This window comes from Eimeria maxima, genomic scaffold, assembly GCF_000499605.1.
Source record: "Eimeria maxima Weybridge genomic scaffold, Emw_scaff8, whole genome shotgun sequence".
NCBI classification, from domain to species: Eukaryota; Apicomplexa; class Conoidasida; order Eucoccidiorida; family Eimeriidae; genus Eimeria; species Eimeria maxima.
The window spans coordinates 28,005-55,891 of record NW_013563983.1 but is presented as its reverse complement, the minus strand read 5'-3'; the positions used below and the strand labels follow the sequence as shown (position 1 = coordinate 55,891).

The window sequence follows — 27,887 nt, the reverse complement described above, 5'->3', positions numbered from 1 at the left end:
GGATCGTTCTGCCATCGCTTGCAGCTCACAGTGCAAATCAGCCCCACGGGGGAGCACCAACAAGCCTTCTGGGCTCTGTGCACGAACACTGTAGAAAAGTGTTAGATGAGGGCTTCTGGTTGCGTGCCGGTTGCCTGCTTCAGGCAGTGTTGAGCTTCATGCGTTAACTTCAGGCGGTGGTGCCAGCTGGACAGCTATGCTGCATGCATGCATCGTACGCTGCACGAGCGGAGCCAGGCACAATCGCTACAATCATCTGCCCCCACTGGCTATTAACTAAAAGCAGGGGTGGCACAAGGGCCACGTTAGTAGTTAGCCACGTACTATTCAAGACAAATGTATGATATGCTGTTGCAGCGGACCTTAAGGGGAGAGTGGAAGGGACTGGATGGCGTACGATACAGTGTATCCTGCGATAACTGAAAGAGGCTGCGGTTGGGGTGTTGATAGTGGGTTAGTCCAAATGAAAATCGCTACCGTGCACAAAGCAAACATATGAAAATCGAATGAGTTGGTGGGAGGATGTCTTGGTGCCTCGGCGGCTTAACAGCGACGGGATATATCACCACCAGCTGCCCCTTGCGGTGCCCCACAGCACTTGGGGGCGGACAGAACGACTTGTGCATACATCGGACTTTCTTTGCGGCTGCTTTCTCCTTTTTCCCCCTTTTGATACTTCTCCCTTTACCCTAAGCAGCTGATTGGGGGCCCTCTTTGAGCCGCGACTCCCCGCACCAGCACCCGCCCGAGCTGGCCCCGTGCTGCGGCCCCACCCTGCAGTGGCACTTGTGTCCTTACTGTCCTGTCATTTCTCTTCTGTAGATCTGTGGGCTGCTTCTCCGCACAACCCATTCTCAAACGAAGATGTACTTCAGCAGCTTTCCCTTTGGGGAAGACATACCGGGCCACGGCAGGCCCAGGGGGCCGCCTAAGGAACGGAACACAACCAAGTTCTACGAGCTGCTCGAAGTAGATAAAAATGCATCCGTACAAGGTCAGCCTTCTTCAGCGCTTATGCATCACGGCCACGTGCGTCTCTACAGAGGGAGTGACCGCGATGGCAGCAGCAGTGGCTCCAGTGATGTACACGCCACCTGCGGCAGTGGTTCATGCTGCGGTGGCAGCTCTATGAGCACCTCGTACTGCAGCTCTGAGTCATTGCATTGCCTGTGGACCTAGCACGTGGGTGCATTAGGTGTAGCAGCACCAAGAACTAGTGGCGGGCTCCAATCCACGGCGCAGCTGTCCGAAGCCCCAGAGATGAGGGGCAGAAATAAGCTCATGCCAAACCATCTTAGCTTGTGGTTGGGCTATATATACAGCGGAAATTAGGGGGGCGGGTTTGCTCCTCTGGTTTCGTGCGGTTGGGTCGTTGATGTCTCTCCCCACTGTGTCCGACACGGGGTGTGCAGCTGTCAAGGTGTTCTTTCATGCATAGTTTTGCTTTATCTCCGCATATTTGCTGCAGATATAAAGAAGGCATACCGGAAGTTGGCAATTAAACACCATCCAGACAAGGGAGGAGACCCCGAGAAGTTCAAAGAAATATCTAGGGCGTGAGCCGTTTTCGCAGCTCCGTTCTCATGGCCCATATAGTCGCCATGGGTGGATGGTCACTTTTTGGGGGGTGCCTGTTTTGTGTAGCTGCTTCTCTCTTTATCACACATATGGCCTGGCCTGCTGAAGTTGGAGAGGTGCAACAGGATGTTGGCTGTTCTCGCGGCTGTGTGTTGTGGCTGCAGCTACGAAGTGTTGAGTGACCCAGAGAAGAAGAGCATATATGATGAGCTGGGCGAGGAAGGGCTTGAAGGGGGGGGCGCAGAAACGGACCCCTCAGATATTTTTGACTTGTTCTTCGGAGGGAGAAGGCCAGGCAGGCAGCAAAGCAAGAAGAAGGGGGAGGACATCGTCAGTCCCATCAAAGTCACTCTTGAACAGGTCAGCGACGAGCTCGAGCCCATGATCGGAGAAGCAGACATAAAGACTAGCCGCTTCCTAACTGAAGTGTGTTGGCTTCCTCAGCTGATTCAGAGAGGCGCTGCAGATGGGTCTCCACGAGTTATCGCACCGACACGGGCTGTATCGCTGTCTTTTTGCAGATATACAACGGGGCCCCTCGTCGCATGGCAATCAACAAGGATGTAATTTGCAAGGACTGTGAAGGAAGGGGCGGTCCAGCAGATGCCTTCATAACTTGCAAGGAGTGCGACGGCTCCGGTGTGAAGGTTATGGTAAGTCTGGCCGAATTCACCCCGGCTTGCCGGCTGGAGACCAAGAAAAGTAATGCTTGCAGCATTACTTTTCTTGGTCTCCCTGGCTGCATACTTGCAGCATGACTGAGCAGCAGATAGGCAAACCTGTGGACTGTTCCCGATGTGTCCATTTTCTTCTGGTTCGTGCGTTTCTGATGGCTTGAGAGGGATAGGAATGTTGTTGAACGGTTGAAGTGTGCGTCGAAATTATTGTCGAACTTTTCGGCTTGGGGCTTCCTCTATGTGCAGATCCGCCATCTCGGGCCTATGATCCAGCAGACTCAAGGAATTTGCTCGAGCTGCAAGGGGCAAGGTCGCAGCATTGAAGCCTCAAAGCGCTGCAAGACTTGTGGCGGGAAGGGAGTTTGCAAGGAGAGGAAGATCCTCCAGATCTTTATCGAGAGAGGTGCGTTGTTTTTGCCGCCGCGTTGTCACTTAATTATCTAGGCCAACAGAGTGAATGAGCTTGTGCGTGTGCGAGGAAGTAAACGCCTGGGATATGCAGGCAGTGTATTTACGTTTCTCCGTATTGTCCCTGCTCCTCCTTGCAGGCGTAAAGAACCATCACAAGATTGTTTTCAGGGGAGAGGCCGACGAGCGTCCCGGGGAGATACCAGGAGACGTTGTTCTGGTTGTGGAACAGCAGGCAAGATGCGCACAGAACTAAGTTGACCCGAGGGCTTTACTTTTCCCTTGGGTGTGCACATCGAAATATGTGGATGACAATCCCCATGGCGAGAATCAGGCATAGCATGTGGTTCCCAGGAGAGTGTATAATATTCACTGTCTGATCGGCTTGTTGGCTTCAGGAGCACACAATGTTCAAGCGCCGTGGGAACGACCTGTTCATGACGAAGAAGATTACGCTGTACGAAGCCCTCTGCGGATTTAAGTTCCTTCTGACGCATTTGGACGGTCGCCAACTGCTTATACAGGTTTGGCCACAGATCCCCCCCTCGTCATGAAGTGGCATTGTTTGTTTGTTGACCGCGGGCCTGAATTGGCGTTTTTCTCCGTTCTCGAAGATCTACGCTGCCGCGGCTCGCGAAAACTGATGGGCCTGTTAGAGCTCCACTACTCAGCGGAGTGCCTATGGGCAGTGGATGCCGCTTGCTGCTTTGGAGGCAGAGATGGCCTACAATGCTGAAACCTCTATTTGTCTACATACGCCAGAGACTCATATATAGAGCATTCTACATCTGGTGCATGTTCAGACCGTGTCTTCGGTTCTGTAGTGCCACCCGCTAGTGGGCATTTGCCTGTTTCCGTTGTCAGTCGAAATCGCGCTAACATGGAATGATCAGGCGCGAAGGATTAGTGCGAGTCATTTGTGCTCAGGGGAGTCCTGGGGAGGTCGTGAAACCGGACGCCGTCATGTGCGTCAAGGGGGAGGGCATGCCCAACCACAAGAATCCATTCATTCACGGTAGGAACTCTCGTCCGTTTGTGGTTCCCTGCCCTGTGTCAATCTCTACGTACTCTCCACGGGTATGGCTGTTTTCCTACGTATCGCGCTCTATGCTATTGATTGCTCTGCAGGGGAGCTTTATATCGTCTTCGACGTTGAGTTCCCTCAAAAGGTGCCGGAGTCCTTGTACCCTAAGTTCCGCGAGATTCTTCCGCAGCCGGAGAGCACTCCCATGGTATATGGACACCACCACATGGGTAGAAGTAGCCCCGTGTAGCAAAACGACCTGGCACTGTGTGGTACTTGTTGCTGAGGAGAAGGTTCCGATACTGCAGCAGGATAGCGGAGAGCTGCAGATGAAGGAACTCTAATGCAGTGATGCAGAGCTGATAGTTTTTTGTGGCTGTTGTCAACAGGTTGATGAGGACGACCCCAAGATTGAGCACCACGTCTGTGAGAGTGTAACTGCCGAGGAGCTACGGGCTCGACAGCAACAGCAACGAACTCAGGGCTCAGGGGAAGCTTATGAAGAGGACGAAGATGAGGGCCATGCAGGAGGCCCGCAGAGAGTGCAGTGCCGACAACAGTAATGGCCTTCGAATGCAGCGACCTTGTGGCACAGCTTTCAGCCATGTGTTGACTTCAGCGTGGTTGGTGGTGCGGCTGGAGCCTCTGCTGTCGCACCTGCAGAATTGGAGTGCTCCACCTCCAGTTACCGCCGGTGCCAAGCAGGAGCAAAGCAGTAGTATGTAAAGTTTCTTTGGGTGCAGTTGTTTTGGTGGTCAGGTGTTGCTGGCTGAGGGGATGCCGCAGTGGGGCCCCAGGTTCTTCGGTAGTTACCGATGTGGCTGCCGTAGCAGCAGACGCCTGCATTTGTGTTGCTGCAGTGCTGCTACAAGCAGCTAGCGATCAAATGTGGGTAGCATCAAAACAGTTGGCGTTGCATAGCGGCAAAGGCCCGAAACCGCTTCGCTTTCGGGACTTTTGCCTGGATAGACGTTCATTTTCGCCCGCTGAGTTTATATATATTAGAGGCACTTGCCATACTTACTGAGCTTAGGTCTAGCTTATTGAGCTCTTCAGCTGTGAGGAGTGAGTGGATATAGCCGAGCGTATAGGGTCAGTGGGTCTTGTATCCGTTGTAAAGCCAATTTAAAGCATCTGTGGCGCTGTCTTTATGTCTAACGAAACGGCGAAACACAGGCAGAGCTCAGGGGAGTGCACCTAGTTTTTCAGGCTAGCGGATCGCCCAGGTTGCCTGTGGAAGTGCGCTGAAGCTAGCACACAGGCTGAGCAGCCAGATCCGCTTACTGTTTGCAAAGGGGGGGTTCGAAGCGGTCTGTTGCAGCGGCAGCTAGAAGTTTGTTACCAAGGGGGGATGTTCGGCTGCTTCTATCACGTGTTGATTGTCCCGTCGATAGTTGATGTTCTTGAACTCCGTAATCAGGGGGGAGAAGGCTCGCTGGGGAGAGCTTGTTTTTTACTGTATCCAAAGAATGGGGAGCCGTGGTTGCGCTGTGGTCTTGTGTATTCTGACGTCCTTTTTGCGCACGAGTGAAAGCGAATAAATCGGAATTCCACGGACGTTGCTACCTATAGAGGAATTGCACGTTCATGTTCGGGGCATTAGTTGAGTCTTTATAAAGGCAAACCTCACTGTAATACGTGTTGCACTATTTTGTGCGGAAGTAATACAAAACCGGAGCTCCTTCAACTCAGCCAGCCCCCTGCTTTGAAGGAAACCGGCACTGCCCGTAACAGCAGAAGGAACGACCCCGCTATACGTAAGTCCACGAGATTGTCTATGGAAAGAATCCCCTAACATTTCCACTGCTGCAGACACACATACTACTGAGAAGAAATGAATTCTTCCGTTGGTTTGCAAGGGGCTTGCTTCCTGTAAATTCATATTCCCGGTACGTCTATCAAAGGGCAGTGCTGCCTGTAAACCGCAGCTAAGCTCAGGAAAGGGATGTCGCTCTCGGGAATTTGTAGTCTAAAATTTCTGGCAACCTCCCTTGATGAGACACTCAGTGGAGAGCAAGACATCGTCCACTCACTTAGGTCTCTCCATTTCCTCCAATTGCCTAGTAGATTATCAGGTCATGTTCACCGTAGACGGAGACATTATGTGGTTCGCCATCCTTCTATGCTGGCGTAAGTTAATGATACCGACCATGCAATATACCCCTGCCGTTCTCATCACTGGGTTTGGCATGTCAGCTCCACATCATACGGAGAAGCCCTCCGGCCCAAAGGGAACTAAATACAAGATATATTTCTGCATGGCTCCTGGTGCTGTTGGGAATACTGCAACTAAACTCTCCTGGAGCTCCTTATGACTAAGAAAAAGCAAATAAACGTCAGTTCCTGTGGATGTCGTCAATACATACAAATATCCAAAATAGGAATAAACAGTTTCAAAAAAGACTAGCAACGGGGAGAGTGATCGCCCTAACATAATATCAACAAAGAGATTATCTGCTACCACCTCAACAGCAGGCCCAACTTGCAACTTGCAAGACTTCCTCTAAGGAAGGGCAAGAAAGGCATTAGACACCGATAGCCACAGGGGCTATGAGATCTGGAATCGGGCTTCTAGCATCCACTACATCCAAATACAGAACCTGCACACTGCACCCCATCCACGTTGACAAACATTATGATGTCATGGGGAAATGCGCTCTAAATATGCCCTTCCCCGTATGAAAATGAGAAGAATTCAAGTGAGCCACATCCATGTATTGCCGTTTTGCCTCCTAAGTCACCTCCTGTGTTTTCGAGAAGTCTTGGTGTTGTGTTTGCTGCTGCTACTGCTAGTTTCCTTGGTCTTTTCTTTCTGTTGTTCGCCTTTGGTGCGAGATTTCGTCTTTGACTTTTCGTGGGAAGATGCCTCTTCCTGCGGAAATGCTGACGATGCGCCATCCTTTGCTTCTGCTGCTGATGCTGTTGTGCCTTCGGCGTTTTCTGGCTGTTCTTTGCTTTCGTCTGCTGCCTCCTCCTCTTCGTCGTCTTCAGACTCTCCGCCACTGTTTTGGCTCTCCGACCCGTCATCTCCACTTTCGTCTGTTTGTTCGCTACCACTGCTGCCGCTTCTGCTCTTGCTGTCCGTCTCATTGCCTGTCTCATCATCGCTCTCACCGCCGCTCTCGCCGCCACTCTCACTGCAGCTGCCGCTCTCCACTACGGACCCTTCATCTTCCTTCATCTCTTGGACCTTCTTGGATTCGACACCGTTCACAGCCTCAGCGTCAGTAGCCTCAAGCTTTTTGTCCTCTCCTGCCGCTTCTTTTGTTGGCCGTTTATCTTCAGAAGGCAAGGGCTCTTTTCGCTTAGAGACGCGGCGCTCTCCTTTTCGGCCGCCTGAGCTGCGGGTGCATCTGCTGTTGCAGCTGCTGCTTCTGCTGCGGCTAACACTCTTCCTTCGGATGTCCACACCCTCGCGGCTGTCACGTCTGCTGCTCTTCCTGCTCCGCCTTCTGGTGGTGAGTTTTTTCTCCCGTTTGTCTCTCGATGTCCTTCTCAACTTCGTGCTCGAGTGCTTGTGGCTGTGTTTCCTATGTCTGTTGTTGCGTCTATCTGGTGAGGAGCTGGCGCTTCTTTGTCGCCTCTTCTTGACAACTCTTGAGTGTTTTGGCTCTCTGCCTCTCCTTCTGTCTGGGGTGGGGCTGCTGCTACGATCTCGGTGTGAGCGTTTTACTCGGGAGTGCCTGCGCCTCCTTGTGCTTTCGTGGTGGCGGCTGACGGTGCTACTGCTGCGGCTAGTGCTGACGCTGCGGCTGCTGCTGCGGTCCCTCCTGCTCCTGTGCCTGCTGCGATGCTCGCTCTTGCGACGCCTGCTGCCACTGCTGGCTCTCCTTCTTCTCTTGAGGCTTCTGCTGCGGCTGCGTGTTCTGCTCCTGCTCCGGCTGCGGCTGCTGCTGTAGCTGTAGCGTCGCCTACGGCCTCTGTAATATCTATCATCAGGGCTTCTACCTCTGTCACGGCTTCTGAATCGTCGCCGTAGGACGGAGGGAGTTGACCGCGACCTCCTCCTGGGCTCGGGGCTTCGGTCGTACATGCGTTTGCGTTCGCTGCAGATAACAGAAAAACGGAAATGACCCACCTCAGACACAACACAACGGGACACGCAGGCAAGCAAGTCCCTAGGTGGGCTCAACACAGAGCATTGTTCCGTGACAACGCTCTGACACCCAAGCTACACCAGCATCCCACAGTCACGGCAGCTCTCCTGTGCTCCACAACATGCACACTGCAACCACTGGTACTACACGATTCCCACGATGAGCTCAAAGGAGAGACGCTATCTGGGCCAGAATCTATGCCCGGCTGATTGCTCTTGCAGTTCTTGCAAGCCTTCCTCACGCGTAGATTCCAGTCGTATTTCACTGTACAAGAGCGTATTTCCCTCATTGCACCATTAAAAATCTAAACGAGAATGGATACGCACTGCCCGCCACGGGGTAATGCCCCCCCTTTGGCGGATTTCCTTACTGTACTTATTCAAGTTTTGGTTGGGTTCGTTTGAGTTGGAATGGTAGCAAACGAAGTTTTAAATTCTTAGCTCACGTAACTTCTGCTTTGTTTCGTCAATTTTTCTCCTATTGGTTATGGTAATGAGTTCAATATTGTATTGAGCATATGGACGCACAGCTCGTAGCTGGGGCCAGTAGTTTCGTTTGTTCGCATTTTGTTTTATTTCTGCCATTGTCAATGTCTGCTTGTTAACATGTACGTTTGTTCTGTTTGCTCGGTTGTCTGCATTGTTGATTGCTGCCGTTTGATTGTTGTTGGCTGCAACACCGGAATGTGTACAGCAGTCTCAGCTAGCTAAGTGCATGTCGGATTAGTGCTGCGAATATCTGCCACTCACTATTCCTCATCTTTCTTCTCGTAAATAATGCGCTGAGACACAAAGACACCAGGAATCCATGAAATGTCCCATATGCACATGATTGTGCACTGTTATACATACACCTAAAGCCGAGAAAAACGGCTGATACAGAAGTGGCGGAAATTCAAAAATAATATACTAAAGACTTGGGGCCAATTCACAAACAATGAACATAAAGGTGCTCTTGGCAAATCAACCAATTTACCATTTGCTCTGGGGTCTTCGGATCACTGTTAGCGAATTGAACTGTTACTCTGAAGCCCATGAACATTTGGTTATTCAGCTCCTTCACTGCCTTCTCCCCATCTTCCTCCTTTTCATAATCAAAGAAACAATACGAGCTGAAGAGACAAACACACGAAAGGCAAAATGAGACCGATTCCACAAGGCAAGTCTACTCTTTTGCCCTCCCAGCCCGCGCTACGTCCGTGCATCACCATCAATTGTGCAGCTATACTGAAGGCAGAAAACGCCTTCAAAGCGTTTTCTGCCTTCAAGTTTTCTGCTATAAGAAAGACGAAAATGTAGATAGGACTTACCGCGGAGTGCGTTCCAAATGATGGACAGGCAAATACATTTCCTTAACAGGGCCAATCTTGGACAAGAAATTTCGGACGTCGTTGGGAGTGGCTCCAGCGGCGACGCCTCTTAGCATGTATGGGAATCTCCGCATTGTTCTTGCAGTTTTTGCATTTTCCACCATCCACAGTTCTCCGGCCCGTGTTGGGGAAACTCTGTCCACCATTGTAAAGCCGTTGTCCTCGGATTTACGTGCAATGGAGTCCGCAGGAGTCAAGGAACTCGCTCTGCTCCGCGAAACAGAGACGGAAAGCCCGCGCCCTTGGGGCGGCGCCTTGGTGGAGAACTGCATCAGAAACTAAAGTGATAACGCCGCTTGGCGGCCCGCCGGGTGTCAAGGAGGACAAGGCAACTACAACAGCATCAGATGCACAAAAAGTATACGCACCGTGGAAAGAACAAAAAATGCTAGAAACACCCGCCAATCCGGAACGAAGACAGAGCAGCCATGGGGATCCGTGCTCGTATCGTCCTGCGGCAGAGGTCGTGCCGGCACAGCAGCTTCAATCGAGGTAAAATCACACGGTTATCTGTGCTATTTTTCAGTTATCCATAGCAATAATAGAAAATGAACCATAGCATCTCCCCCTTCGACTGAAAACATCCAGAGAAATGCACCGAATAAACCTCAGCCGTCGAACCTCCACAGGTCTTGTCACAGCCCCGCGCTCTGCTCGCATGCAGAACACGATGGCACAGAAAATAGAGCACGTCCCACTGAGTGCATGAATTGAACAAATGACCAAATTTCGCTAGAGATTGCCAGCCTATTTTCAACACTGGCTTCGTTAGACACAAAGCGCTCGCTTCGCCCTTTCTTGTAGGCGGGTTGGCGAAGAGCAAACCTGCCGCTCCCCCAGTAGCCGCCGAGGGGGCAAAAGGAAACGTAGCAAAAGTCCACCTTACAAAGCTTGAGCTCTCAGTCTTCGCTGAGAACCTGTGAGAGTTGCAATCAAGTCTATAATAGTCATGACCTCAATCCCCCAAGTGTTCCGGCGTCCTGAACACAATGGCACAGGCCCATGAAGCAGGTGCGGAAAGGAAGTGGCCTGTCCTGGGTAGCGACAAACTCGTATACTAGCATAAAATGCCCCGTCGTGGAAGTATACACGAACTGTAGCAATGTCCTTTGGCAGATTAACACTTACTTGGCACGAAAGGCGGCTTGCGGGCAAATAGGGAGACTGCGCATAGGCAGATGCTTTCAACACTTACGTGCTGTGAGTGCGTGCTACAAAGTACACATGGTTGTGCTTGCATGTGGGTCTGTCTTAACGCGGAGATGCATAGTGTGCTCACATTCCTGTTCTTAGATAATATATTCTATTCCACACTGTAAAGTGGTCGAAAGAAAGTTACCGCAGACGTGAACGTTCATAGCGTACGTGTGCTCGAAAGTAGAGTTAGGGTCTTGGCACAGGCAAACAAATGAACTTTGTATGCTCACGCGTGGGGTGTGAGCCAGGAGTAGCTAAATTCTTTGATTCATTATATTTCATTTCATTTTGGAGCGTCATAGTAGCTCAGCTGTGCCACTGAGCGGCTACTAGCGCAATATGCGGTGCGATGATATGGTGCTCAGACCCGCATGCAGGGAAGGGAAGATGTCTAAACCCTCTAGACCACATCGGCCCAACACGAGGGTACCAAGGTACCTAGTAGCCTGTCACTGCCTTTAACTCTGTCTCCTAGTTCACGGACGGCGTGAGACGAAGCTGCAAAACTCTTTGAAGTTCCAAAGCTTCCTCCCGTACCCCAGCAGAGTCGTCGAGTATCACAGTATCCATCATTCGCTTCAGGCTATCCTGAAGAACAAGAGTTGCACGACGAAGTCCGAAGTTACCTTTTTCCACTATGCTTACGAAAACGTTATGGAATATACGAAGCGGCGGATAGGGGCAAAAACTTACCGCCAAGTCCGACTGGGTGCTTCCATCCTTCTGAAGCAGCCTACCCAAAAGCTTGACCAGGGCCAATCTGCGTTAAACCCATTCCGGTAGCAGCACACTTTGGCCATTCACTTACTCTGGCCTTATCTGCACGAGCCCGGCAGGCCAAATATGCACCACTACACGAGCAATGCGGATGCATCTTCGGGGAGAACTTCTGCGCAGAACTACATACCTGCAGCATGGCGCGGGATCGTTCAGCAAGTTCTGCAGCATCGGCAAGACTACAGTTCGAAGATTTTCTCTCGTAAGATAGTCCCATATTTGCTGCAACAGAAGAAATGGAATCTTGCTAAGGGTGAGGGGCAGAACGAAAGATCGGGACACCTTGTGCCCACTGGACTTTGGGACGAGCTGCGAGCTCTATTGGGCCTAGCTCTCCTACATGTATATAGAATGCTAGGTCTTGCCGTATGAAAGCATTCTTGCAAGAAGCCACCTGCTGGAGAGCTCGCAGAAGGTGCTGCTCCAACACAGCGCCGGCTTCTGGCGTCGCCTGGTGTTGTTGGCATTCATCCTACAAAAGAAACGGCCGCAGATGGCTTATCTGTGCATGTGGTATGCCTCGCTGATAATACTGTCACGTTGGATTAGGGAAAGTCGCTCCCATACTGCATATATGTTGTCATTTAGCAAGTGACCTACTTCCGCTATTGATCGAAGAGCAAACCCGGCCTCCTGCCGGACAGCCCACGCTGCATACACCACAAATTTGAGTGCTCCAACTTTGACAATGTAGTGCTCGCAGAAAGGCCGTATTACATGGAAATTCTAAAGCCTTCAAGAGACATGTGGAGGCAAAGATAAATTTCACTCGCCAATCGTGTGGGAGTGCCATGAGGCGGCAAACAACCAACAATACGCGTTTTGGGTATATCTTAGCGAGGCATTGTGTGCCATCCGTACTTGGGGACAGAAGAAGGCCAGTGGCACGTTCCCACCACTTTTCGTCTGCCTGCTTCTTATTACAGAGTCACACAGACACCAATACAACACAGGATAAAGTGAAATTAAACAGGTGCCTAAATTCTGTCAACCGCTAGGCGTGGCTAAACTGCCAAGAGACACTTACCATAGTTCGAAGGAGCACCGGCAGCTGCTGAGCTAGGGCCGCTTGAACCCGCCAACAGTCCTCCCCGTCATCGTCCGTCGCAAATTCGCTGCTTGATATCATGGGAGCCTGCGGGAAACAGTGCGCACAGAGTCTGTCCCTAAGGGGCATGTAGCATATCTGACGGGATGTCTGCTATGGTCAAGGCTGAACAACTACAGCAGTTCTTCCTCACAGCATATTCAATGTCTGAAGAACCGAGAGAACCCAAAGATCCTAGAAAGGATACTTTCAGTTTCCAGTTTCCTCGCCTGTAGAAGATGGCACATTTGGAGATGATGATGATAGAAGAGTAACAATATTCTAGTTCCCCCTTAATGCACTGCTTCATATCGCTCAGGTCAGCAGTACTCTGGCAAGACATACTGAGCCAAGTCTGTTGCTAGCTCCAGAAACGCACGCCTCTGAGGACCAGAGGAGTGCTGGAGGAGGGCGATCACTGCATCCAAACATGCGCCTGCGAAAATACGGAGAGACAACGAGAATGTGATGTCATAGTTCAATGTCTATGCAAGCTGAACGGCGTGTCAGATGAACAGACTGGAACAAAGATATTTTCAGCCTGCAGTGAATACTATGAATGAAGCCTTTCGCACCTGGGAGTCTCGAGCCTTGATTATCACGGGTTTCTTCAGCTATTTGATGGAGCTCCAGCATCCAAGAATCATCCACGAAGGCAGTATTTCCTACGCACTGAACAGAGCCGTCAGCAAAGCACACCCGTTTTGTGGTAATTCCGCTGCAAGTGTTGGCTCTGCTTCATTTGCTCGGGATATTCGATATATGCAGCGTGAAGAGCCGTGTATGTACAACTCAAGCAAGGCCAAAATGCCCTGGGCGTGAGTTTCTCCGAATAGAAATCTGGAGTGCTCTAGTACTTGCGCTATTCGTGGAAGCAGATGTAATGCCGCTTGTTTGACCATTGGCTGCAATGCACACACAATTGAATGGACCAGAAAACGAGGCAGACTATAGACAAGCTCCCTTCTACAACAAAGAGAAATATGATGCTAGGGAACACTGCTCTCCTGGCAGCTGTGGGACACTAGCTGCAGTTATTCATCGGGACTCACAGAGCGGTCCGAAAGGAACTTGAATAGAGAAGTTGTCATGCTGGCAATTTTTTCATCGGGTTTGCTAACCTCAATGCCTTCAGCTGAAAGAGGCGCTGAGTTGCAGGAGAGAAAAGCCAGGTCTTCCAGTGCGAGGCACACGGTTGCTCTAACTCGCCACGAAGAATCGCCTGCCGCCCCCACTCAGCAGAAAGCCGCAGTTCGTTCCATACAAAATGAACGAAGCAGCCATGCTGCTACTTTGCAACGCAGCAGCAACCTGTGTAATTGTCTCACTGGAAAGCAATGGGAAGAAGCTGTTGCCTATTGCCCTGAACGCTGCTGCATTTCTCCGAGCCATCGCAGCAACTGCCGCTACTCCCTGCATCCTGCAACTTTCCTGTGGATTGTAGAGCAGTTACACGCAGCTTCAGCATATATTGGTTGTCTGAAAACGTACGTGCATTATTTTTAATGAAGCATCAAGCTGTAACCAAGCGAGGCACTGATTTTGCGTTGCTTAGTTGTCCATCTGCAACTTAAGCCCCGAAGCCCATTCAAAAACTCACGTGAAGGGATAGAGCAAATTTCTGAGTTGCTGCATACACAGCAATCATGAGTTCTCCGATTGCAGTGTCTGCACCAACCGAGTCTGTATCCGTCATGCCGTCGACAATCTGCTGCGTCGGCAATCCCCTTTGCAGCATTTCCACTTCTGCTGCAACGTAATCTACAAAAGTCGGCAGCTGCTGACCAGCCGCAAGCTGCACAGAGCAGCTTTTGTCCCCGCAAAGCGCAATGTAGGAGTCGAACAGCTTCCCCTTCAGCTCAAGCAACGTCTCCAGATTGCGCCGGTCATCTGGCGTTGCCTGCGCTCCCTGCCTTGCCAGGATATCTGCCAAGCAACGGCGCGTGCAGTGCAGTAGGGTGGGTAAAAGTCCGGCAGCCGTTTGGCGGGATGCGCTTTGTTTATCTTCGCAGAGCTCTAAAACCTGAAACGCTACCTTGTTTCCGAGAAACTCAGCAAGGTTACAGCTTAAAACGAGGGCTGCAAATGCATGGGATGCCGCTGCATGAAGCTCCTTATCTCTGTGAAGCATGATGCGAAGCAACAGGCTTGAAATTATGCTCAGACCTCCTGCCCACAAAAAAGGGCACTCCTCGCGGCCGCACCTAAAATCTTTCGGGCCATCGAAGAACTTCTTCAGTTCGTTGCAAAGTACCACCAAGACATCTTCGTTATCTTCGCCCTCCTCAAACTCTGCAAAAAAACATGTACTGTCTAAAACTCTTACTGAGGGGTCGCCAACCACAGATGTCTAGGACGGTTTTTCCCAAGGGCCAATGCCACAAGGCTTCCACGATTCACTGGACAACTCATCAAACCTTCAGCTTTGATATCTGTGTTACACCTCGGGCAGTCAACATGACGCCTGCCGCCGCCCAGAACTCAAACACCATAAGGCAAGCGTTGTTCGCAAGGCTAAGCACTCAACTTAGCACTCCCCTTCAACGACAAAATCTGAATTGTGGCGCCAAAAAAGTTCAGTGCAACTTGCAACGAGCCCAGAAGTTTAAGAAATTGCAGGGGACTAGGTGAGACGTTTTCCGGATGAGCGTCGGCCAGTGGCTTTTACCTTGCAGGAAAAGTAGAAACTCATCAACCGCACTCCCAAGTGCACGAAGAATGCGCGAAATGTTCCTGCAGCCGCGCTTCCGCGCCTGGTTAACAGTGCAGCAACACAAATCGGCAGAGTACCAGCCTGGTTGGCACGTTGCGTGGGCCATTGTCCACTGCAGAGGGTTCAACTATCAGAAAAGCGGGTTGCGTACCGTACCTCTGGTGAGTCGTTCAGAAAGTCCTGGATGAGAGAAGCAGGGTCTTTCGGCAATTGATCCCCTTCAATCCCATTAGTGTTGCCCTTTGAACTCTGTCGCAGCTCCAAGTCGGTCTCCGGTAAGACGGCTATTGCATTTTCGTCAGACTTAAGGTGGGTGCAGGGGGGATTGCTGGTTCCCCGTCGAAACAGCAAATCCTTGTAGACACCATGCCAGTCCATGCCCTCGAGTGACATGTTACTGTCGTTAACCATTGTTGCATGGGAGCTATGAGTTGCCACCGCCATATTCCCATGCAGCTCGAGAAGTGGGAAGTTCTAGTAGCTCACGGGAGCACGAACAGCGCAGCTTACGTTTGTTCGCTGCCCTCAAGTGGACGACACAGCTTGGAAACCACGGCTGGTTGGTCCTCCTAAAAGGATTCCAAGGGCACGGCCCAACAACAGCCCTGCCTGCTTGGGTGGTGTAAGTGATGGTTCATTGTGTTTAGGTGCACCAACACAAAGTTGAGAGGATGTTGTCGCAGGAGTTGGCTGAAACACAGGAGAGGGAATGGACTAGCTATTGCTTTACACAAGGCCACAATAGGGAGTGCCCACACAGCTGCTAAGCATAAGCCATGCAAAGTCCCGTTACTTGAAAATCCAATTGCGCCCATAATCCCATAAACAATGTAGTTTTAGGAGAAGTACGTTAGTAAATATCTTATTGTAGCGCTCTGAGTTGGGGCCGCCTGGGCTCATCCAGCCCCAAACTCTACACAAGAGTGTCTTGCTAGCACATTTATCCGGTGAAACATATTGATCTTCTCTCTCTCTCTGCTGTGACCCCGTTTCTTTTCCGAAATACCAATCTCATCCATATTTTGCACTATTTGATCACTCTTTCGGAGCATCCTACGCCTTGTTGTACCTACTAGTGTTGTACAGGTGCCTGCTAGATTGTCACTGCAACGCATGTCCTGGATATTATCCGAGCACTACTGTGCTACGTAGCAAGACAGACACGATGAAAGTTCATTAAATGAGACCCACCTTCGTCATCCAGGTGCCCTGAGCTCAGCAGCTCAAGCAGCTGGAGCTGAAGGAGAGGAGGCCACTTGCCGCGAGTGACAACACACAGAATGGTCCCATGTGCAAGCAGGCACAAACAAGCATTCGCATGGTTGACTGTAAGTACAGACATTGTAGAGTATTGTTGAGAGCTTTTGCATGCGTCCCGTCCTTCTACCACTTGAGCATGATAGGATTCATGAGCCCACTGCAGACCAGTCCAACATTGCACTGCCTATAGTATGTCTGGCTACGTTCTCACACAAGCAACACACTTCGTCGTATGTAAACATTCCTCTTGAGTATGACCATAGTGACATAAAAGTTCCACATGCTACTGCGCAGCCAAGGCAACCTCCCGCTGCTTCTTTGCACACACCATGGCCGCCTGCACACTTGAACTAGGGCCGTATGCTGGTCTGTGATACTGTTGACTTTGCTAGCTGGGGTTCCCATTCGGACTTCGTTGCTAAATCTAACTGAAACAGTAATGATGGGTCGTTTGAGAGGTGTGCGTGCTTGATTGGCATTGTCGCACTGTCTATAAAGATGTTGGCGTACGCAGTGTTGGAAGAAGCTCCGTGTCAGTAGCGGAGAGAAACTGCATCACAACGAACAAATAGTTGACACACAACAAACAAATTGGGGAAATTTGAGGCCTTCTCGTTTGTCTAAGGGCAGCTATTGCCCGACTGTTGGACGTGTGCCAACCTTAGGTTGTTCATGTCAACACCTGCACTAATTGCCGACGAAGCTTGGCAGCCTGTAGGCGGTCGCACAAAATAGCTTCCTGCAAACGGTCAGCATAGACTTTTTCAGTGTCCGGTTTGCCTGGTCATTTGACGTAAAAGTTTTCCGCTCTCTTTGGCCTCTACGCATTGTTCCACAAATGTTTAAGATATCCGTCTTCCTTGAAAATAGAGTTTGGGGTTACTTCGGTTATTTCTTGAGCTGTTTTACGGAGCCACCACTAGTGGTGTGATGACATCTCCACGTTGTGGTTCAGTCGACAATGTAGGCCACCCCGTTGACCAGGAAGTAAATCGCAAGTGTTCCTGCCAGACATACAGCCAACTTCTTAGGGAGGTCGCGCCCCACTGCGCCTACTGGTGGGTGCGAAGCCAGAGAAAACAAGTCACCTACGGAACTGAACGTCGTTTGGAGCTGTTTCTAACGAGACGAATATTGAGCCAATTGAGCCTGTCCGCGCCCCATCCGGTTACCGATTGCATGTCTCCGTTGGGCAGCACCGCAATAAATCACTGGTACAGAAGCTTCGAGTCCACTGCTGGACTTCTGTTTGAAACGGTTGAGGGTTCTCCATATAAGACTCTTTTGATAGCTTTCCCGCTTGAGTTCCCTACATTTTGCCGTTCATGTGCCGCCTAGGAAAATACGTTGCAGGGCGTGCTGGGAAACTTCCGTAGTCCTGCTATCGCCGAAATGCAGTATCGTGCGTAATATGATTCCGGCATCTAGCTCTAACATATACGATTTCATTTGCAAGTGCATTTCTTCTGGTGCATCCTGATGACGAAAATACAGCTATAAACGGCCCCTACATCTAGGTAACTTGCAAGTATGGGTAGTTAGCAACGGCGGAGACATTCACAAATCGGTTTTGCAAAGAACAATTTACCGGGACTGCAGAAATTGCATTCGATTCAGCTGAACGAGGTGTCCAAAATTCTGTAGCCTTCCTTGAAGAACAAGTTGGCCTGAACAATCTCAGTTGTCGAAAAGAACTGAAAGCCTCTGGCTTGACAAGGTTTTGGGATGATTGAGAAGGATTTTTCTGTGTGCATACATACAGCGTTTGATGGACCGTCTGCACTCCTCACACCTGTGCAGCAGGACGCCCTGCTGTAGGGGTGAGGTTCGTTGCTCTCGCATGCGCAATATGGACCTTGCTGTGCAACCAAGTGTAACGCGGGCTCTCAAAGAACTATCGTGAAGTGTTCTAAAGCCAAAATATTTAAAATGAGAATTCCTTAGTAGAAGATGAATTTTCTCCCCAGTATCCAGCCACCCTAATCGCAGCGGCAACAAGGGGCTGTCTTTGCGGGAGAAGAAGCGGCCTGAAAGGATTTGCAACGCACCTTTGTGCAACTCAAGAAACATGAGAGCCTCAAAATCACCCACAAGTAGGGCCACCTGGCTATATGTTTGAACACTGTAGACTGTCGTTGAGAACATCTGGCTTCTTACCGTTTGACTACTAGGGACGGGTAGGAGTTCATATGCCATGACACTCTTTGAAACATCGCCCACAGTACGCTACTGCGCTGCGACGGGTTATGCTGCAGCTCTCGTACCGCGGAATCGTACGCATTACCACTTCACCTCTCTCCGTGGATTCCCACATACTGCTAACAATTCTTACACTGCTGCTCGTCCAACCTGCACCTAATGGAGATCCTCACACCAGCGTGGCCTACCCCGTTGCAATTCCTCCTGCAGAAGTACCTTGGCCTCCTGCAGGCACCCAGGAGGTGTACCAGCATGCATTAAGTGTACATATTCATTATTAGGCAGAAATGAATATATAAATATACGTACAGCAACTATTTTTCCAGCGCGTGCGATCCCCATTCAGCACGCAGCCCGTGTAGTGTGCAGCGGTGCCCACGCTGTGCCTACCTATGACATCCCAAGACTACAGGTGGCTAATCTTCTTAGTCTATTCACTCTTGTTCCCTCTATTCACAGTTAAATTCCGAAAACATGATCTCGCCTCCGGTTATATCCAGGCCAGTCATCCCCTGGGTAGATAGGTCTGGTCCTTCAGAACGCCGATCAGACACCTCGCCTTCAAGATTCCGGGCGAGGGCAAGCCCGTGCCTAAGTACGGCTCCCATCAAGCCCCAAAAAACTGGGTGCCTAAGCGGAGTGCTGTAGGTTCAGCCTGAGCGGCTGGCCCGGCCCCCTTATAGTCCCCTTATTAGGTGACTTCTCTATAAGTAATGCTTATAACACAGCTATATTTAATAATATTAACTTCTCTTCCATTTATTAAGTCTCTAGACTTCAAACCAGGGAGCCCACTTAGGGTCTAAGTACTGCGTCGCTCAGGCTGGCGCGGTCGGCTAGATCATTAGGCTATGTCTGCCTGACGGTTCCCCAATCCCTGGGATATTTAGTAGTATTAATTCCTCTCTTGACTAATAAAGTCCTAATTCCCTAAATATCTTATAGTATTTGTGTCCTCACTTGTCCTTAGGCTACTGGAGTGCACACCTGAGACGCATTGTAGTGCCTCTGCACTACAGCCCGCCAGCCCCGGCTCCCACGGTCCTGGTCCATTTTAACAGCGTAGCTCCGAGATGTATGCGTTTTTCGAAATGTTTCTTGCCTTTTTGTTACAAATGTTCTTATTTTCCAAAAAGTATTCACAGCCCCTCCTGTCCTTTAATCCCGCGTCGTAGCCGGGCACTGCACGTTCCGCAGGCGTCGTGCTACTCCGGTAGTTGCGTTTATACGTTTTATGCCCTTTCTCTGTCAGGAAGTTGGAATATATGCTCTATGCTTGTATGATAAGCTCGTTGGTGGTTCTGTACATCTCAGATAAGCGGCACTTCTCCCGTTGCACACCGGACCTTTCAGGCGGGCATGCATGAGCGGAGGAACTGAAGCTCTTCTCGGGAAAAGATGTGCTCCTCTTCAATACAAATTGATGCTGGGCAGCACAGCTTTTCAGCAGGGGCTGGGCCATCCATAACCGTATTCTTCTGACTTCACTTGGTTAGCGCGGTTGAACAGCAGCGGGTGGTGCCTTTGGCAGGGCGGACAGCAAAGGTTCTGCAAACAGATGTATTTATCTTGTCTGTAGGGCCAGTTTGTTGACATTTTAGAAGATTTCCTGTCTTGCGTGTGCGGTGCCCACTGCAATGAAAACGGGGTTGCGCCGCTATATTGTAGCAACTGCCTAGTGGCCCGATCTCCCAGGAGGCCACGAGTGGCTTCTTTAGATTAATCACAATGGAGGAAACGCCCTCGAAGGATACGCTGGCCGAATTATATCCACAATGCTTGTCACTTAGGAAGGAACTAGACTCTCTTCTCCGGACAATATCTTCCCCAGCAGCTCCATTGCACCAAGGGTGCCGATCCTTTGCTGGTGGACCTGTAGGCCAGGAAGGTGCGGTAAAGGGCGCAGAAGCACCTTTTGGGGGCTGGGAAGTTCGAGGAAACGGGGGTTCGTCGGTGGCGAAGCTGCAGCGATTCTCAGCCCTTACACGCCAGTTTTGCATTCTTGTCCTCAGTCTACAAGATGCACTCGCATCGGCGAAGTCTGGCGGTTTATCGCGGAATATGCACTCAGTGTGGGAGCGAAGGATCCAGGACATGGTGGCGGATGCGGAAAGTTTCAGAAGAGAAGCAGAAAGCCGCATGAATCTGGAACAGCAGCGGCTCCAGGAGGCAATGCGGGACCGAAAAGCACTACTTGGTCAAGCTGACCGCAGCAAGAGATGGGGGGACATGCGCAACGCCGAGCTTATGTACGCTAAGGAGAGGGATCGTCTACAGGAATCCCGAACAATGCTGGACTCGGTGCTGTCTCAAGGTTGGAGTGTTGTCGGGCAGCTCGTGTCGCAGAACGCTGCACTCAAAAGTGCGCGGCGGAAAGTGCTTGATATGGCCAGTAGTTCGGGAGTTGCTTCTACCTTACTGGGAGCGGTCGGTAGAAGGCAGCAAGGAGACAAGTGGCTAGTGTATGGTGGAATGATCATAACCCTCATCTTTTTTTTCGTAATTTACAGACTGGTCCATCATGGTAGCATCTTCGGTTTTTCCTCTGTGACGGAAGAGGTGGACGATGCTACCATTCGTGAATTCACTCCTTCCCATTAGGAGTCAACCCATTTTTCTTGAATAATGTGACGATGAAGCCTCGCATGCGACTCGAAAAGTGCGTTGGACCATGTTGATCTATCGAACTCACCGGTAAGAGCTATCCAGACCTTCCCAGCCTCACGTTTCATTGATTAAATGTAGCATAAGAGGCTGAGGCATGGGCTGCCTCAAACAGTGCTATCACAGCTACCGACATTACTCTCTTGCATGAGGAGCACTGAAGAATATGGCAGGAGACAAGCGTTGTACCTTACCATGTTCTTCAACATAGACTGCAGAGGCATACGGCCTGCGGGCAGGTTATTCTCTGGAAACGCACAGAAGCGTCGACCTCCACATTTTTGCGGTCGTACTTGGTGTACTACCGAAACTCTTCGCTAATTTCTTGTTTGTTTCTCAGTAGCGTTGTATGCACAACATTCTAACGATAGTATCCCTGTCCTACGTGGTCAGCTATAGCACGGCAGGCCCGATGATTCATTGGATGCATCCTGGGAGAATATGTGTGTCTCGGAGTGATTTGTTACACAGCACATTAGTCGTTGTCTCATGATATTAGATGCCACAAGGTGAGATATTAGTGGCAGACGCTCCACTTCAGCACAGGCGTAGCAACTGCCGTTGATCGTTGAGGGGATATGCGCATCTCAGATTGCCATTATAAGGACGTTTTGCTCAATTTTCTTACTTAAGTGGGCATGCAGTCATATCTTTTACTTGCGGATACCTTCTTGCGCCGAGAAAATGCCTATTCCATCTGAAGGGGGGGAGCCCATCGTCTGAAAGCGCTTGCTGCTGACACGGCCTTCGAATGAATTACCATGGCTTTAAGCATGATATTTGACGTCTAAACAACAGATTAACTCTCTGGATATTTGCATCTTGTGTGTATCTTGCGGCGAAGGGAAATCCGCGACCTAGCAGGGGAGCAGCTGAGACACGCACGTGGAGTCATGCGCAGAGCGTGAATGCACGGGAATTATGGGGCCAAAGCAAAAGCAACAATTCCTACATGCTCTTACGTGCACTTTACGAGTGCCAAAGATTTCGAGATGCAATATTTTTGCTTCTTTCATAGGCACTTCCACCTCCCTGACGGCGAGCGACCGCTCAACCTTGTGCACAAGTAGCGGATTCTGCAGCTAGGCGCATGAAATGGTTACAAAGTGAAGCTTTAATGATGCCAAATTGACACATTTGAGATATGTTGATTGCTACAAAATTTTGGGAAAAGCAGATCAGGCTGCAGACATTTGGCGGTCGTCACCAGTGACTGGCACGAACAGGACGGTGACCCCACAGATGTTAGTTTCCCAATGCGCATGCATGATTCATTGTTTAATTCATTTTGAAGCGCTCAAGCATCACGACAAATTGGTTTTATGTCGTGTGTTACAGCGATATCCTCCCCATGTTTCTCAAATATTTCATCGTAATCTCCTGTAGCCAGTCATGTGGTTGACTGGATGGAAAACACTGCGTTTCCCCGTCAACGAATTTTTAAACAGACATATTAGCAACAAAGTGACTTTAGAAATGGTCAGAGCTTTGACAAAGAGTACATGCTGGCAACTTCCGTTACGAATGGCCTTCCGCTTTTCGTCCCTTGCGCTCTGCCTGGCTGTTCTTGGAGGGTACTCACCTTGCACGGCTTTCCGCGATGGTTCCCATATGAACGTTTCATTTGAAGAGCATAGAAATGGAAGTTATACTATTCCAGCAACCGGACAAGGAGTCGAAGTTCCTTTTCCAGAGCCCGTGGACAGGCCGAGAAGATCCAGTGGCCCTCTTCGTCCCGTGGTTGCAGGACCTGCAAAAGCCCACGACGACAATTTCCATGCAGAAGAAGAGTACGAGCATCAAATACAGCTACATCCATTTATGACTCCAGTTGAATCACCTGAAGGGTTGCCCGAATGGAGAAGAAACCTTCGCTTCGGGGAAGCCACATATTCGCCGCAGAGAACGCGCGCATTATCGCAAACTGATAGAGGTGAGCGCAAAAGAAATGGCCGGCAGTTCATGAATAAAGATACTAACGAGTGGGAAGTTGGAGGACGCTTATTATCGGAGTCCCCTTCCTTCCGGGCGGGAAGAGTGGACTTCCGCGAGGAGTCGCTCCTGAGCAGCTCGGTGGACGGCAAGCCCGAAGACCGCAGCGCCAGCACTGCGAATATAGATGAAGAACAGATGGACACAAGCTCGTCTGTAGATGAAAATACAGATTCACGGGTAGTCCTTGAGGTGACACGCAAAATGAAAAGCGTGGACGGCAGTATATCCATACCGTCGCCATTGGCCCACAGTTTGCTGTATCGAACTAGAGATATAGCTAATCCCCTTACATTTGCCAACTTCCTTGCAGAAGGCCAAGAATGGCTCATTCCAGGCACAGGGAGCCTCTGGGAAGGCCTTGGGCGCCACGTGGATTCACTTTTTTCAGGGCTGTTCTTGAAGACAGCCAGCGTTCTACCCAACTACAAGCGTAACGTGATTATCTGCTACAAGGAGTACAAGCCCTCTATGTGGATAGAAATGTTTGGCCAGAGAAATCAGTTTCTTCGGCAACTTGCTTCTCTCTTCCAAGGTACGCACCGCATGCAATCTGTGTATCTTCGAAATCTCGGGATGGAGATATTTGAAGTGCCTCCTCTCTGGCGTGTACGTGAATTCATTGCCACGGTGCTGAAGCTGGATAAGTACGTGAGCCACGTATATACAGATCACCTGGTAAGTGACTTTGACAACGAACTCCAGGTGGCTTTGCAAGACGATTCTTCACAAGAAGTAGTAGATTCAAAACATAGGAAACGTCAAGGTGATGCCAGTAGTTCAACTGATTCAGGGCAACACTATGCAACGAGCAAAAACAAAGCACCGAGCCGCAGACTGGAGGTCATGACAAATGACCCCTTTACGTGGCAGCAGTGGGCTATTGTGGACAGCGGTCCTACTAGATGGGGCATCGAAGCTCCAAACGCATGGGAGGTTTGGACAGGTAACTGCACCAACTTCAAAAACTGTAGCCATGCGAGTGGGGAAGCGTATCACAGGGTGTTTAGCCCAAGTGTGAGTCTAACTTCCTACAAGCTATAAGATTTGTTTGCTTCTTTTTGAGTGTATGAGGTTCGTCGTAGGTCAGGGGCTCAAACCGCGTTTCACAATTGCCGTGATAGACAGTGGTGTCGACTACGAGCACCCTGACTTGCAGAATCAGATATGGCGGAACCCTGATGAAATATGTGGAAACGGCATAGATGACGACTTCAATGGATTTGTGGATGACTGTATAGGCTGGGTACGCTGGGTCATCCTACCTCTCTGGGGCTCTGGAACTGAGCGTGGATGCAGAAAGAGGCAGAGTAGTTCGTTGAACTGTTCCAAGAAACACTCGAATTGAATTGTCGCTTGCGTTTCCATGTGCGCTGGTTCAGGACTTCGTAAAAGGCACCAACTTACCTATGGATGATAACGGTCACGGTACCGCTTCCGCGGGAATCATTGCTGCAGAGCCAAATAATGGAATAGGTCTCACTGGGGTGTGTTGGGGCTGTGATATCTTGGTACTAAAAGCACTAAATGAGGACATAAAGGGGACCATCAGTGCGTTTGCTAGGTCCCTGGACTACGCGATTGGAAAAGGAATAATGTTGTCAAACAACAGCTATGGGGGGAGAGGCAGCGGATTTAGAGGCCTTCAAGAGGCTGTACAACGAGCGCGGCAGGCAGGAATGATTGTTGTCGCCGCTGCAGGGAATTACAATGGCAATAACGATAATGACAAGTGAAGCATTTCACTCGTAATCTGTGCCCATTTCAGCATTAGCTTAACCACTACTGGCGGGATATATGAATTTACGTGATCGTCCCCAAGTACTGATGTTTTGACATTTATGTTGTTGACTATGGTAATGCTTGCGCAGGCAACCTGTTTTCCCCGCATCATATGATCTAGACAATGTCGTCTCCGTTGCAGCGATTAGCCGCAACGGCCAACTAGCACCATTCAGCAGCTATGGAAAGAAGCAAGTTGACGTTGCTGCTCCAGGTGCTAATATAATGACGACTTCTGCTAGACGAACGTATAGATCTGTCAGTGGGACAAGCTTCGCCGTCCCGATGGTGACGGGCACCATTGCTCTTCTATGGACACGCCGTCCACAGTTGAATTACCGCCAAGTCATCCACCGTCTACTCCGAAGTGTAAAAAAGAATCCTCACCTTGAAGGTGGGTATAGAATCTCACTTGAAATAACCTAAAATGTTGGGAAGTTTATTTTCCCATCTTAAGCTTCTCTGGCATTCAGCAGGTTGGAGCAAGTTTGAAGGGTCCTAGCAGAAAGCAAGCACGTCCTATTTCTAGCATATTTTACCTTAGTTCCCGATCGTATCCACCTAGACATATGCTGCTCTCTCTGTTCGTTGCATTACAGGATTGATTGCCACAGGAGGCACTGTTGACGCCTGGAGCACACTGGCAAAAGAAGACATTCTAGACCCGTATGCCGCCCTTCCCGTTGTTCCCATGACGTGTGCTTCAGCTTCATGCAGTCAATACGCGACCTGTTCAGATGCGCAAGGAACAGCGAAGTGTGTGTGCAATCGTGGATTCGAAGGAGACGGAAAAGTGTGCAAGGACATCGACGAATGTATTTTTAGTCCATGTGGGCCTGCATCCGTGTGCGTTAACACAGTCGGCAGCTATCAGTGCAAATGCCGAAAAGGATTCCAGCAGACGCAGGAAGCGTGCATAGATATCGACGAATGCAGCCTCGGCTTGCAAAACTTAATCCCACGACCCTGTCCACTGCAAGCAGAATGCCACAATTTCAGCGGAACATTTGATTGCATCTGCCCAAGGGGAACGGCATGGAATGGTATCTCAGGACCTGCAGCACAGTGTCTCAGAATAAGTAAGGTGCTGTAAAGGAGAACGGCATTATTATAATTTTGAAAAGGATACACCGCTCTCTCTATCCCTTCACCTTTGTATGAAGACGACTGTGTGTTTGGTAATCTGGGGCAGGCTTGCTCGAGTAGTTCTGCTAAATACCGTAGTACACTCGGGGCCGTATATGCTCAAGTGTCATGGCAAAGCTTTAGGGTGCTGCGCTCTTATTTTCTCAGACTCCCCAAATCGGGGGCCATGCGCCAACAATGGAGGCTGTGGGGTCAATTCTCTGTGCCAAGCGCTTTTCACTTCAGAGGCAACAAGGAAATGCAATTGTGTCAATGGGTTCAAGCCCCTGCGCTTAGGTAACCGGGAGATCACGGCAGCCATGGCAAATTCACAAATGAGCTCATTCGACAACACCGTATGTATCCGCGAAGATATCCTACCAGAAGAACAAGCTTACTACATAATAACCATGCACAGGGAACGGCTTCAGCACAGGCGAATGTCCATTTCAACACAGGCCGCACCAGGATTAGGTGTGCCTATCAACATGCAAACCACAACACACTATTCGGAGCACCTTCGCCCTGGATTCCCTACCCAGAAGAGTCTCAACAACGTGCCTGCAGCGAACATCCAAGTTCCATTTTCAGTCGGTCTGTTAAAGAAGGCATGGGATTCAGGCAACACTTCCCCAGTTCAGAGTCTGCCAGCTTCCCCCCAGACGAGCATGCCTCACTACGCCACAGCCCCACCAGGCTTCCACACAGCAGCTTCCAGCCAGACACCAACTTTGGAGAAGCCAAGGATGGTCCCTCTGGCAAGGAGCTCCTGTTTGCTTGGGGTGTGCCTCCGGTAGTGCATCAAGAACCAGAGCCGCAACTAGCAATCATCGCGTCAGTAAACTCAGTGCCACCCACTATCGGTGCTGAGGAGAAGACAAAGCAGAGCTGGGGCAAGGGGAAAGTACTAGCAAGCATCTTTGACAGTGACTCGCCCGAGCGATGCATCTCGACGACTAAACAAACAAAGCTCCAAAACCATGGTGCCCTTCTTGAAGGCAGCATCGTCTTCCTCCGTCACACACAGAGTGGATCAAGGAAACCGTCGGGCTGCCTCCCATTTAGCCCCATCGAGTACTACAACGTAACGCTTAATTAGCTCATATCCCATGTGGGCCTTAAAAGATTTGTTCAGTTGTTGCGCTTCAACCGAAGAGTGAGCAGTGAAGCCAGTACGCCAGTCAGGACAGGTTCCCTCCGTCAGCAGTGTTGAGCCCCCGTGACTTTTTTCATCTGAGTACTACACTTCAAAGCTATACTTAATTCATTTTTTGGGAGATTTCTATGGAAGTAAGGCGAGTGTCCGCTGTGGCCGAGTTGTCCTTCAGCGGTTGCAGTCTGCTCAATAAGGACAACGGGGGTACCTAGTCTCATTCAGCCCCTTGAATTTTGTCGTCAAGCAGACGAAATTAGAGAGGGAACGGGCATGTCCAGTGTGCAGATCAACGGTGCCAACAACGGTACAGGCGTCGTCGTCGCAGCAAGTGTGCCAAAGACGCCGAGGACAATGGCTGCATGTCATCGGTCACCTTCGTATTAGTGTATATTTACTATTTTTGAATGTTCAGTATAACTGTGTAAGACATTTTCTCCCCAGCAACAACGGGGTTCACAATTGTCTGCGTCGCCACCGAGGGTCACCGTTTCACCGCTGGTTGCCGGCTCTAGCCTGTTGGGAACCATAAAGAAACTGAGAAAATTAACAAAAAAAGGGATGGAATTACAGCAGTTATATGCAGGAGGGAGACCTTAGTAAAACTCCAGCCAGCAATGCAGCGCTCCCTTTCCCACGGCGGTTAGGAACTCAAAGCATGCTAACGCGCTCGGGTCACAACGGTTTCTTTGCAATTGCTTTTTACGGGGGCGCATCCTTGTGCAACGAGAAGACACAAGTACAAATATTTTCATCAAGTTAGTAACATTTTTGTAATATCAATA

At 50.1% G+C, this 27,887-nt stretch overlaps 4 protein-coding genes across 4 annotated transcripts; 3 read left to right on the top strand and 1 right to left on the bottom strand.

The window, feature by feature from the left end:
* Nucleotides 1–864: 864 nt before the first annotated feature.
* EMWEY_00001580 (DnaJ domain-containing protein, putative) lies at nucleotides 865–4,250 on the top strand (the record flags this gene model as incomplete). The annotated part of the gene is made up of 10 exons (XM_013478963.1): nucleotides 865–994; nucleotides 1,469–1,556; nucleotides 1,743–1,938; nucleotides 2,100–2,231; nucleotides 2,502–2,658; nucleotides 2,804–2,883; nucleotides 3,062–3,187; nucleotides 3,591–3,678; nucleotides 3,792–3,895; nucleotides 4,077–4,250. 10 exons carry the CDS (start codon nucleotides 865–867, stop codon nucleotides 4,248–4,250), a joined length of 1,275 nt encoding a protein of 424 aa, XP_013334417.1.
* A 2,174-nt stretch (nucleotides 4,251–6,424) lies between these two features.
* On the bottom strand, nucleotides 6,425–15,371 carry EMWEY_00001570 (hypothetical protein, conserved; the record flags this gene model as incomplete). The annotated part of the gene is made up of 19 exons (XM_013478962.1): nucleotides 6,425–7,082; nucleotides 7,361–7,765; nucleotides 8,567–8,622; nucleotides 8,760–8,895; nucleotides 9,094–9,419; nucleotides 9,522–9,605; nucleotides 9,761–9,803; nucleotides 10,040–10,133; nucleotides 10,977–11,110; nucleotides 11,421–11,599; nucleotides 12,155–12,262; nucleotides 12,369–12,444; nucleotides 12,560–12,650; nucleotides 12,790–12,886; nucleotides 13,267–13,436; nucleotides 13,543–13,645; nucleotides 13,815–14,506; nucleotides 14,883–14,967; nucleotides 15,084–15,371. 19 exons carry the CDS (start codon nucleotides 15,369–15,371, stop codon nucleotides 6,425–6,427), a joined length of 3,825 nt encoding a protein of 1,274 aa, XP_013334416.1.
* Nucleotides 15,372–20,114: 4,743 nt separating this feature from the next.
* Nucleotides 20,115–20,987, top strand: EMWEY_00001560 (golgi SNARE protein, putative; the record flags this gene model as incomplete). The annotated part of the gene is made up of 1 exon (XM_013478961.1): nucleotides 20,115–20,987. One exon carries the CDS (start codon nucleotides 20,115–20,117, stop codon nucleotides 20,985–20,987), a length of 873 nt encoding a protein of 290 aa, XP_013334415.1.
* Nucleotides 20,988–22,574: 1,587 nt separating this feature from the next.
* On the top strand, nucleotides 22,575–26,250 carry EMWEY_00001550 (subtilisin-like protease, putative; the record flags this gene model as incomplete). The annotated part of the gene is made up of 7 exons (XM_013478960.1): nucleotides 22,575–23,988; nucleotides 24,128–24,288; nucleotides 24,425–24,774; nucleotides 24,914–25,038; nucleotides 25,424–25,670; nucleotides 25,877–25,903; nucleotides 26,118–26,250. The coding sequence occupies 7 exons, from the start codon at nucleotides 22,575–22,577 to the stop codon at nucleotides 26,248–26,250; spliced, it is 2,457 nt and encodes an 818-aa protein (XP_013334414.1).
* Between the last annotated feature and the right edge of the window lie 1,637 nt (nucleotides 26,251–27,887).